General features: G+C 47.0%; 2 protein-coding genes across 2 annotated transcripts; both read right to left on the minus strand.

Moving 5' to 3' along the window:
- Positions 1-3,074: 3,074 nt before the first annotated feature.
- Positions 3,075-4,439, minus strand: LOC141026024 (galactoside 2-alpha-L-fucosyltransferase-like). Its single transcript, XM_073501982.1, has one exon. The coding sequence runs from the start codon at positions 4,332-4,334 to the stop codon at positions 3,195-3,197; it is 1,140 nt and encodes a 379-aa protein (XP_073358083.1). The 5' UTR covers positions 4,335-4,439; the 3' UTR covers positions 3,075-3,194.
- A 4,877-nt stretch (positions 4,440-9,316) lies between these two features.
- Positions 9,317-10,688, minus strand: LOC123494399 (transcription factor Y1-like). The gene is made up of 3 exons (XM_073500962.1): positions 10,556-10,688; positions 10,270-10,399; positions 9,317-9,521 (listed from the first exon to the last, which is right to left on the minus strand). Exons 1-3 carry the CDS (start codon positions 10,686-10,688, stop codon positions 9,317-9,319), a joined length of 468 nt encoding a protein of 155 aa, XP_073357063.1.
- Positions 10,689-11,733: the final 1,045 nt, after the last annotated feature.

Raw genomic sequence — 11,733 nt, forward strand, 5'->3', positions numbered from 1 at the left:
ACCGGAAATTCCAACCGACCCTATTGTCGAGAGGTTATATTTAGTTGAAGAAGAAAACAATTACTTGAAGGAAAAAATAATAAAAATTAAGGTGGAGAAGATGATATTGGAGTTGCATGTTGCGGATGTCGTAGTTGATCACAAGATCAAGATGGATGCAATGCGCTTGAAGATTAGAAAGATTAGAAAATATGCAATTCATACCGAGGCTTGGTATCATTATGTCGTTGGGTCAATTGTTACCTTGGTTGCGATTATGATCGCATTTGTTGTTGCATTGAAATGTTTTACATAGTTCAATGTATGGATATATGGTTTAATTAGATGCCCTGGAGAGCTATATGTTGTTCAATGAGAACTATGTATGTACTTTGGTTTTAATGTGATGATGAACTTCTATGAATTTGGTCACTTATCAATTCATGATGTTCTGTAATGGTGTTTGACACACTTAATTATATATAATATGCACGCAGATGAACCGACAATGGATGTACGGTGATAGACACACCTCCGAGTACATTAAGGGCGTGCATAATTTTCTCGAAGTGGCTGAGGCAAACAAGCAGAATTGTTTTATCTTTTGTCCATGCCCTATATGTGGGAATGTGAAGTCTTACCCTGACTCGAAAACCCTTCACACCCACCTGCTTTATAAGGGTTTCATGCCACATTATAATGTTTGGACCAAGCACGGAGAAATAGGGGTTATGATGGAAGACAGCGAAGAAGAAGAGGACGATGACAACTATGTGACCCCAGAATACGGTGATGCTGCAATGGGGGAAGCTGCTGAAGATCAAGAGGAACCAGGCGATGTGCCCGATGATGATCTCCGCCGGGTCATTGTTGATGCAAGGAGACAGTGCGAAAGTCAAAAGGAGAAGCTGAAGTTCGATCGCATGTTAGAGGATCACAAAAAAGGTTTGTACCCCAATTGAGAAAGTCAAAAGGAAATGCTGCAGTGGAAGGCGGAGAATGGTGTGCCTGACAAAGGATTTGAGAAGCTACTGAAAATATTGAAGAAGCTTCCAAAGGATAACGAATTGCCCGACAGTACGTATGCAGCAAAGAAGGTTGTGTGCCCTGCAGGATTGCAGGTGCAGAAGATACATGCATGCCCTAATGACTGCATCCTCTACCGCGGTGCGTACGAGGATTTGAACGCATGCCCGATATGTAGTGCATTGCGGTATAAGATCAGACGAGATGACCCTAGTGATGTTGACGGCGAGCACCCCAGGAAGAGGGTTCCTGCCAAGGTGATGTGGTATGCTCCTATAATACCACGGTTGAAACGCCTGTTTGGAAACAAAGAGTAGGCCAAGTTGATGCGATGGCACAGAGAGGACCGTGAGAAAGACGGCATGTTGAGAGCACCTGCTGACGGGTCGCAGTGGAGAAAAATCACCTCATCTACCAATAGAAGAATATGATTTGAACAAGCAAAACAGGAGAATCAACAGAAGTTTAGAAGACCACAAGTAACATAGCCACCATAAGCATTAATGATTCATATACCCAAATACAACATTACAAGTTCTACTCAAGTTATACTCATAATAGACATCAGCAACTACATTCACGACATCAGCATCAAACTATCTAACAAGGCTCCTCTTAAAACGGAGCTCTAATCAGACTGGTAGTCTGTGAAGCCGGTAAACATGGAGTCGGAGATGGTGGGGATCTCCGTCTCAGTGGAGGAGCAAGCATCGTCGGGAATGGTGGTCGCTGGAGTCAGTGGCAAAGGGTTGACACCCTCCTTAGGTGTTGCTTCCTTCGTCGGCAGATCGACAAAAAACTTAATACGGATGAGCTGCGGGTTCTCCTTAAGGAGGGTCGCCAAGCGGTCCTCAATGCCGCATGACTCCTTGAGTGTGGAGTTGACCCTAGAGGAAGCTACGTCATCGGTGGAAGCCATAACCTCGAAAATGATGCTAGCACCTTCTACCACACAATGTATACGTATATATGGAATTCTAGGATGTCATCGCAAACTACAAGGATATGTGTGTTAAATTCGAGGATGCCAACACACATATCACTATTCCGGCTTGTTGGTTGACTTTCAGCTCTCCGAGTCTTCCCAACTATCACCTTTCAAGTGGTGTTATATATCCCAATCGGTGAATCCCATTAACAAATCTCTGTGTCGTTTTCGTGCGATTACTTTTAGTCCTCGGTAGATCGAGTACGTGTCTTTGTTTTTTCTAACAATGATGAAATGAGATCGATAGCGCGATGAAAACTAACGTAGATAGAATGTGTGAGAAATAGGGGAAATGAAAAGAAATGCAACAAGTAATAGTTATAAGTCCAACTCACCAATTTTATTTCTTGCAATATTTGTATTTTGTGCTCCGTAAGCCGAGTGTATTATACCGGGTACTCGGCTTACCGACAGTGCCATCACAGAGCCGTCAGCGGGCGGCGTGCGGGCCACGTGGCAGGTACGGTTTGCCCTGAGTTGAGATATAAACCGAGTGTTTCGGCGGGGAAAGTTCGGCTTACCTGAGTGTACGCCATGTATTTGTATTAAGCCGAGGTCACTGGGTTGACAACATACACGCCGAGTCATGCATGTTCGTTGTGTGCCCTCAGGTGCATACTCGGCTTGGGTTCGCATAAGCCAAAAACCCTAGTTTCAGCACTTGGCTTACATATTCTTACTAGGCAATGTGTGTTTTTCTAGTGTTACAAGCGAAATATTTCTCTAGGATGTCCTTTATGTTATACCATTTTGGATCTCCTTCCGTTTGATAACCCTTCATGAGCTCATCATCGCAGAAAGGAAGTGAGGTGCATGAGGATAGGGAGGGAACGAGACGGAAGCGGCCTACGCAACACTGACGTCACCTGGAGCGTGGAAGCTGGGACTGCCGGACTGATGTTCTTTTATCGCCGGGCGTGTAAAAACTATGCATACATGACTCTTTTTCTTTGTGAGCAGGCATGTGATCTGACGCTCGTGGTGATTTGGCGAGCGCTATGAATCAGACTTTATCTGAGTTTCGAAATTTCATTTACTCACGGATGGAGTAATTTCCAGTTTGAATACAGTACGAAAGGAATTGAAGGACAACCCCAAACACCTAATTATTCCAGTTGGGAAAGAAGACAACTTTAGAAAAACCGTACTTATGCCGTTTTCGCAACATGGAGCGAAACAGAACACGATACTAGCTCCATGTTTAGCTATTGAACAGCTTGAGACCGGACCGGACGTCCTCGCAGTGCCGGACGTATGGCTTGACACGGGCCACGTCGACCTCCTCCCTCGCCCGGCACCCGAGGATGGGCGGCGAGTGCAGGCACGGCTCAACGGACGTGGACCGGACGCACACGACGTCGGACATCTCCTTGTCCCAGTCCGGCCGGAGCAGGATCCACGGCTTTACGCCGGCGAAGCCGTAGGCAACATACCCGAACGTGGACCAGGTGCTCGTGGCGATTTTGTCGCAGTAGCTGAGCAGGTAGATCTCCGCCAGTGCCTTCTGGTTGTGCTCGTTGGAGGCGGACTCCTGCTTCTCCTGGTGGCTCGGCTGGTAAACCGCCACGATCTCCCCTGTCTTGGTCGGGTTCTCGTAGTACATGCCCCGGATCTTGTCGTAGTATCCCGAGTACAGGGACACGATCAGCACGGCCTTCACCTTCCCATCGCCAGACGCGTTCGCCGCCGGCTCCGCCTTTCCGAGCTCCGGCAGCAGCCGCTGCTCCTTGATGCACCTGGTGAGCTGGTCGTACATGTTCTCGAACTTGACCGGCCTCTCCGGGAAGATCCTGATCTGGAACCCGATCTTCTCATCCACCCCCGCGAGGTATGCCTCGTAGTACCTTCTCACGATCCCCCACACCCTGTTGGTCGGGTGCAAGAGGTACCGACCGAGGTGGTGGAACACCGCCTCCTTGTACGGGAACATCCTCGCCAGCTCCTTGTCGTACATGGGTGTCAGGAACAGCCCCATCGCGAAGTAGCTGTCGGACTTGAGTATCATCCAGCCGAACTTGCCGAGAAGCCGCTGGTCGTCGTCGCAGAAGATGTTGTCGGACAGCCTCTGCCCGATCTGCTCGAGGTGGAGGTACACGTGTGCCGGAAGGGATGACGCCGGTGTGTCGTATTGGATCACATTATTCTTGAGCATGTTGACGTAGCTCTCCGGCGCACCAGCGTAGAGCTTCATCGGATTCCCCTCCGGGAACCCGTCGGGGAGCACCCAGGAGGTGCCCGGGAAGGGCTCGCAAAAGAGTCCCTCCTGCTCCTGCGGCACATTGACGAGCATGACCCGGCCGGAGAGCAGCGCGTAGAGGAAGGTGGAGGCGATGGCGAGCATGCGGTTGCCGAGACCGTTCAAGGGGAACCACACCACATACTTGCACTCGGAGCTGTCGGCGTTGCGCCCCGCCTGGAGCTGCTTGACGGCCGTCCGGTAGCGCTGCGTGCCAGGGCCGCACTTTTTGTGGTACGCCTCGTACCTCCGCAGCTTCTTCACGAGGTACGGGGAGAGCGGGAGCGACGATGGCTTCCGGTACAGGGACGACTTGTATCGGCTCTCGCAGGTGGATTCCTGGAATGACGCCGAGAGTAGTCCACCTAGAAGCTTGTCATGGGATGGAGTTGTGGCTGGCGCAGACACGTTCTCTGCAGAGGAAATTTGACTGACCCGTCAGCTACTAAAAAGAAAAGAAGGCTTTTCTTTTGAAGTTTTTTACATCGATCCAAAAAATGGATTGGGTTCCACTATCAAAAGGTGATAACCGAGAAAAAAATACGAGAAGAAGATGCAAAACTGAAAGAAAAAAACACATTTGGTCTAGGTGCCATGAGAGCTGTTATGCATAGGAGGCTCATTGCACGAACTTTTGAACTTTAGCACGATGCTACATACCCAACCATCCATCTATAAAATAAAGTGTAGCGCACCATCGGACCGACCATCGTGCAAGGATGGGACACAAAAGTCTCGGTAGTAAAGTAGTTTCGAGGTACCACATGCACAACAAGTTAGTAAAACAAAGAAATTCTGAACTTCTCGGGATCAAATTTTGGATCCCAATAAATCCCGAACATTTTTCGATGGCAAATTTAGTTGTTGCGAGGTGGGCAACTTTGTTCCAGTTTATCTCTTTTGTCAGAAAATTGCCATGTTTATCAATCTCGTCTTAACTAAAGTTGCCATGAAAAGGTTCGGATTGCCATGCTTAAAATTCGAATGTTCGGGATTTATCTATTTCGCCAACTTTTGGAGTCTTGCTGACGTTTGTCCTACAGTTATACTGTTCCCTGCTCTAGGTTTCAAAATATTTTCCCAGGTTTTAGTTCAAGAACTAACGGCATCTTCCATGCTGACCCGCAAACCGGACACCACATCCATCCGCTGATCAGGGTGACCAGTCCACGGACACTGATGCGGGAGCCAGTAATTCAAAGCTATGCATAAATATTTCAAACTGCATTTTTGGAAACCGAACGAATTTTATGCAAATTGGATGATTTTCGTATAAAGCGGAGCACATTCATTACATTTCATACATTTTTTAACTAAACCATACTCTAACCTAGTCTAAATAATCGTCTGCGTCCGTTCGCCATGTCTGACCGACCATGAGCCCCGGAAACTGTGTGCACATCGTGGGGCTGTGCCACGGCTGTTGCGATGCTGCCAACCTCCTCCTCGTCGCCTTCGTTTGGCATTTAACTTCATCCACTGCTTGGTTGATCTCCTTAATGGCGGCTTATAACCGCGCCTGATAGACGTGGTAGCACCAGTGATCGCGGTGAATTATGGGACTGGACGGGGGCCTTGTGATCCCGAGTGATGCACTGGATGCGGCCTCGGCGAGTGGATGCGGTCGGGGACCTCCGTGTGCTACGAGGGCCTGCAAGGTGGGGCATACATGGCGCGGAGGAGGTGATGTGATGTCGTGCTGTAGATGGGCCCGGTCGGCAACGCTGTTCTATAGGCGGGTCCGGCGGCCCTGTGCAATGTCTCTGGTGCTAGGCGACGATGGATCTGGTGAGGTAGCTCCTGCAGTCAGGGGTGGTGCCACTGTAGGGGCGGGTATCGTCGGCCGCCCCGGGTAACTGCATGATGTGATTCCAACTTTCCAAGTGGCCAAGTCCAACCCCGATTTTGGATGGCATGGACAATGTGACTGCATGGATATGCAACAGGAAAATTGTTCGTTTGTAACGTGGTCTAAGACTTAAGTAAAAAAGGCATAGAAGCAGCCCAGTTGCAGCCCAAATTCGATATCTTATATGTCGAGTGCCGTCCATGTAGCAGGAAATCCCGAAAAATCTCCAATCAAGCGCCTAACCTAGTTGTCGTCGTCGCCGTCGCCGGACACAGAAGTTCGCCCCACAGGACGCTGGGCACATAGCGAATGGGAGAACGATAAGTAGTCCCCGGTGTGGCATACGTGGAACTTGTGAGGCAGGACTGACAGCGGAACAACATCAGCTCGCACAAATGTCAAGTTGCAATTTGCAACGCAGCAGGTATACTCAACGGTCCAATCTAATATATTTTTCCCCATATCAACCTTAAATTTACGTTAATGTTAACGTCCACACATGTGGCACGAAGTAACATGGCTCACACGCCTTCATTACCATCCATTTTTGCCACGTCAAAACAGATGACATCAGCAAAAATCTTTTTGGTTTTGGCTTAAAAATGTTCTATCTCCTAATTAAAAAATTCAATCAAAAATCCGTTTTCATCATTAAATCTGTCTTGACGAGATCTTGAAAACTAGATCCCATGTTGATATGTTTCGACGATTTTTTGACCAAAAGTTGCCATAATGTTTACACTGTAGTTGCCATAGTGTTTACACTAAAGTTGTCATGACATGTTTTATCTATGTTTTTCTTCTAGATTTAAAGCTACTGTTGTATTTTCAACTACGTTTTACGGCAATTTTTATTAATTGACCATGTCAATTTTTAGTAATTAACCACGACAAATATAATGCATGCATCATGACAATTTTGAGTATCCATCATGGCAAATTTAGTATTTTGACCATGGCAATTCCACTTTTGAGCATGGAAATTATTTTTTATGAACCATGTCAAATTTAGTGCATGTATCATGGTAATTTAAGTAATTCACAATGGCAATTTTAGTTTATGGTTCATAGCAAGCCTAGTTTCTTAATTCCCGTTTTATAATATGCCAAAATTTACATTTAAAGGTAGAAGAAAAAAAATAGCTGAAACATATCATGACAACTTCAGTGTAAATACCATGGCAATTCATGTGTAATAGACATGACAACTTTTAGCCCCAAAACAAGTCGTCGAAACATATTGATATGGGATCTAGTTTCGAAGATCTCGTCACGATGGATGTAATGGTGAAAATGGATCTTCAATCGGATTTTTAATTTAAGAGATAAAACATTTGAAAAACTAGAAATTCAAAAAGATTCCCATATGCATGCGTGCGGTGACGTGACGTAATCTGTGTTTTATAGGGCGTGTCGGCGGGTGTTACTCCCACCACACGTGTGGGCATTGTCAGCGTCCTAAATTTATGGGCTTGTAGCCAATTATTGAACCTCCTGATGTTGTAATGTAGGGAATCCATAAGAAAATAAAATCAATTGCTGCTTATTTGGGTCTCTCTCGGTTATATACTGAATCTAAAAGGTCTAATGAAGCTTCTAATATGCAAAGCAAATAGAAATACAAGCTTTGTTTCCTGAACAGGAAGTACTCCTCAGTCAATGTTTGCGACTGTGACGTGAGTTATAGACATGGAGTTGGACATTTTCGGCTAGGGACTGGATCATTCAAGCAGCGAGATAGTAGTTATCTTGATGTTTGTGTTGTATTTTGTGTTTTTTTGTTTGTTACATTATCTAGTTATCCGGAATGGTGAACTATTACGGATTATTGGTTATGTTAATTTTGAGAGCATCTAGCTTCGTACTTGAGTTTTATGAGGTTTGGTTGAGCAGGCATGCATTTGTACGTCAAAAAATTTAGACCTTAAATGTTTTGCCCCAGGTAAGTTTAATTCCTGGATCCGCCACAGCTGCAGTGGCCTGTCGGACGGTGTTCGGTGCTAGGGCTGCAAGGAGGAAGCTGGAGCGGGGGCCCCGGGCCCATGGCTTGTTCGTCGTGGTGCTGGCCGGGATGGGCTCATCCGACCGATCCATGTCCGGTTGAAGTCCCAGCTTGTGCGCTGGCTTCTCACGGGTAGCTTGAGGTGTGCTCCTGTGGGTGCTAGAGTTGTTGAGCTCTGTCGTCGACGACAAAAGTCACGATGCCTAGGGGGACCGGCTCCGATGATCCCGACGCTTTTGACTTGTCCAGATCTGCAGGCCTATGTAGGTATTGGTGTGTTCCAAGCAAAAGCCATAACATAACTATCGGGTGCCGTCGATGGTGGCAGTTTTTCGGGCATTGTTTCCCTTCTTGGAGGCATCCCCGTGGAACTCCACTTCCTCTACTAGGGGCTTGGGCTCTCCGAGTAAAAACCTAAGCTCCAGATGGTTTCCGGAGTGGGATACGGCAGCACCTTCGTCGTTTCCTCCTTGGGTATGTTTCTTGGGAGAGCTAGATTGTGCTTAGTGCGACCAGTTTCTCCTGGTGGAGGCCAGGGCAGCGGCCCCAAACGGCTGATGTGTGCCTTGGCGGCGACCTTCGAAAGCATTGCGCGAGGAAGCTCCATGAGGCGGTGCAGCGGCTTGGCCTTCGCTTCCGTGGAAATCTTGGGATAATTGGTTTGCAGGTTTGTCAGCCCGGTCAACGTGCCCTAGCAGAGGCGGTTGGACAGTATGTCTGGGAGGAGCCCCCAGATAGGGTGTAGCGTTCGTGGTCTGCGTGTGGTTGTCTTGAGCAGCGTGCACTGCGATCATCTGCGTCGTACGTCATTGCCGGTCAAGAGTGTGTGGTGGCATGTCGGGTTGACAGGCCTAGGATGTGGTGTGGCGTTCATGGTCTAGGTGTCGGTTCCCTAAGCAGCATTGGTTGCGGGTCATGTGACGTTGCAACTCGAGTGCGAGTGGTGGCATGTTGGGGTGGCGGCCTCGAAAGGTGGCAATGGTGGATTGCGTAGGGCACAGCCTGGCAGATGAAGGTCAGGGCGGCGATCAAGAGATTTCGGCGGCATCGAGCGTGTTTGACCTCGTGTTGTGTGGGCAATGAGGTTGCTCTCCATGTAGGTGTTGGCATCAGGGCTTCTATGGCAAAAATGATTGGGAGCAATGTCAGAGACATGACATTAGTTGAAGTAGTTCGCTCCTCTCGAATGTGTCTGTGAGATTGTCTCGGCTGGTTTGCTGCCGTGAAGTCAAAGATCTACTGGCGGGGCTTGGTAGCGTACGATGACGAGCAGCAGGTGGTTCTTTCAATGATCTTCTGCGGCGCAGCCGTGCCTAGTTCTCCTTTGCGGCTCTTCTCAGAGATGGAGTTGGGCTGTCTAGTTGCAGGTGTCTGAGTCATGATGCAAATCTTCATATAGCCCCATAAGGCCTCTTCAATGTGGGGTTGAGTCCATGATCGCCTACGGCGAAGTCAAAGTCATTTTGTCAAGGTTCAGGGATGGAGATGACACATCTTGGGGAGGAGCGATGATGATGACGCGTGTGCGCTGTCTCGGCAAAACCCTCATTATAATGGTGTGAGTGAGGTACCTTATATACGCCGCTCAGCGGTTGTGATGTTTTTTCACCTAGTTTTTCATAATCAACTGGGCAACTTGATTTTCGCTCGGTTTTTTCTAATTTACGAGCAAATATTTTATTCTTAATGAATGTAAGAATCCTGCCATTACTAAAAAGGTAACTTCAAACCTTCTTGGAATCTTAATCCCCTTAATAAGGGCATGCACAATGGTTGATAAGACAATCTTTATATCAAGTGTTGCCTGTAATTTAGAGATGACAAAAATATTTTTCTACAATGGGTTATATTTTAGCCATATCTTCAATAACCAGCTATTGCTATAAACATGATGAGATATATTGTGTTAAGATATCATCTCTTAAATAAGAGAAGACAAGCCTTTTCTTATTATTTCTTTCCTCCATCTCGGCATTTATCCTACTTGACACTCCTAAGACAGCAGCACCGTACATGCCCTATGCGAAGAAAATAAAGACGATAGAAGTACATCACCCCCTTGCAAAACTGGGATCTTAATATGCCAGATGGTAGTAAGGATTTTCCATATATATATATATATATATATATATATATATATATATATATATATATATATTATTAATGGTGGAGTAATCCAAGGCCCGTACCTGTTGCCTAATGTAGCATGGAGCTTGACGATGAGATCGTCTTCCTCCTTAGAGAAGTTGCCCCTCCTCACCCCGTCCCTCAGGTAGTTGACCCACCGTAGCCTGCAGCTCTTGCCACACCTCAGTAGCTCTGCAGTATTAATACAATGGGAAGCTGGAACATATTAACATATTTGTAGTACTCCCTCATGTTAGTCATGAAGGTATAGCTAGTTAAGTAGTCTGTCTGATCTTGAAGATTCAACTAATTAAGTTGAACAAGCAAAACAGCTTATGCCATATTTACCCGCATTCTTGGGCAGAGACCTCCATGAGCCCTCGCCGTGCCCAGCAATGTATTTTGCGAGAGTGTCATCCTCCTTCGCCGTCCACCTTCCTCGCTTCAGCCCCACCTTCTCGCAGCAAGGCGCCCTCCCCATCCTCTCGATCGATAGATCTGTTCAATTGAAAGGTGTGTGCGATCAAGGGACGGGTTACAGATTCATTATAGCTTGATCCAAGCCCAGGTTAATACTAGTTGCTGAGCCAATTAACAAGTGACGTTATATGTTAGTCCTGAGAGCCCTAGCTAGCTAGCTACGTACGAGTGATCACTCTCAATCTCTCGCTGGCGTAAGACAAAGCGCCATCACATAGCACCACCAGATGATGTCCGGGGAGTGGCGCCGTGGCGGTGTTGTGGCTGGCTGGCAGTGGAGGCACCGTGGCGCAAAGACTCGTCACTGTTACCTGCGTGGCCTCGCGAGCGACCACGTTGTCCACACACATCATCGGTGGTCTATACACACCGGTCGCTTTCGTACGTGGTTATTTCGTACTAGTCAATGTTCCCTAGCTAGCGCCTTCGCCAAAACTTCGCTTTCACTAGATTAATCAACTGTTGTACGTACTATTTAAAGGACTGTAAGTCTGATTCTGCAACTTGCGTGCATCATTTTCCATCTAGGCAGTACGTAACCGAGTTGAAATGATGAAAGCCAGGTTTAACAAGTTTAGTACACCCGGTACGATTGTTTAACAAGTTTGTACGAAGATGAGTAATCAGAACAAAAGTTTGAGAAGCATGGATCGAGTAATAAATCACTATTTTTTTTTGTTCAAGAGTTAATAGCATTAGTCATCAACCTGTGCACCTAGCAATCTAAACAGGACCCGGCTAATCCCGTAAACCCACTTATATCTAACAGTTCAATAATGTTCCTTTTTTGTGTGGGGGGGGGGGGGGAGGGTTGAACTATCAAGCTAACTAAAGCTATCTCAGGACTTGCAGGCGCCGTTTATTTGTCATTTACATCCCTACGTGCATCTGTCACTACTGGAATTTTCGTATACGCCGGATGCTAGGCTCTTCGCCGAGAGCCAAACCACGGAAATTCGGTAAAGTAACATATGATATTGCCAAGAGTAGACCTCGGCAAAAAGACAATACTCGGCAAAGGCACTATTTGCCGGGAGCCAAGAAGC

This window comes from Aegilops tauschii, chromosome 1, assembly GCF_002575655.3.
Source record: "Aegilops tauschii subsp. strangulata cultivar AL8/78 chromosome 1, Aet v6.0, whole genome shotgun sequence".
Lineage (NCBI taxonomy): Eukaryota > Viridiplantae > Streptophyta > Magnoliopsida > Poales > Poaceae > Aegilops > Aegilops tauschii.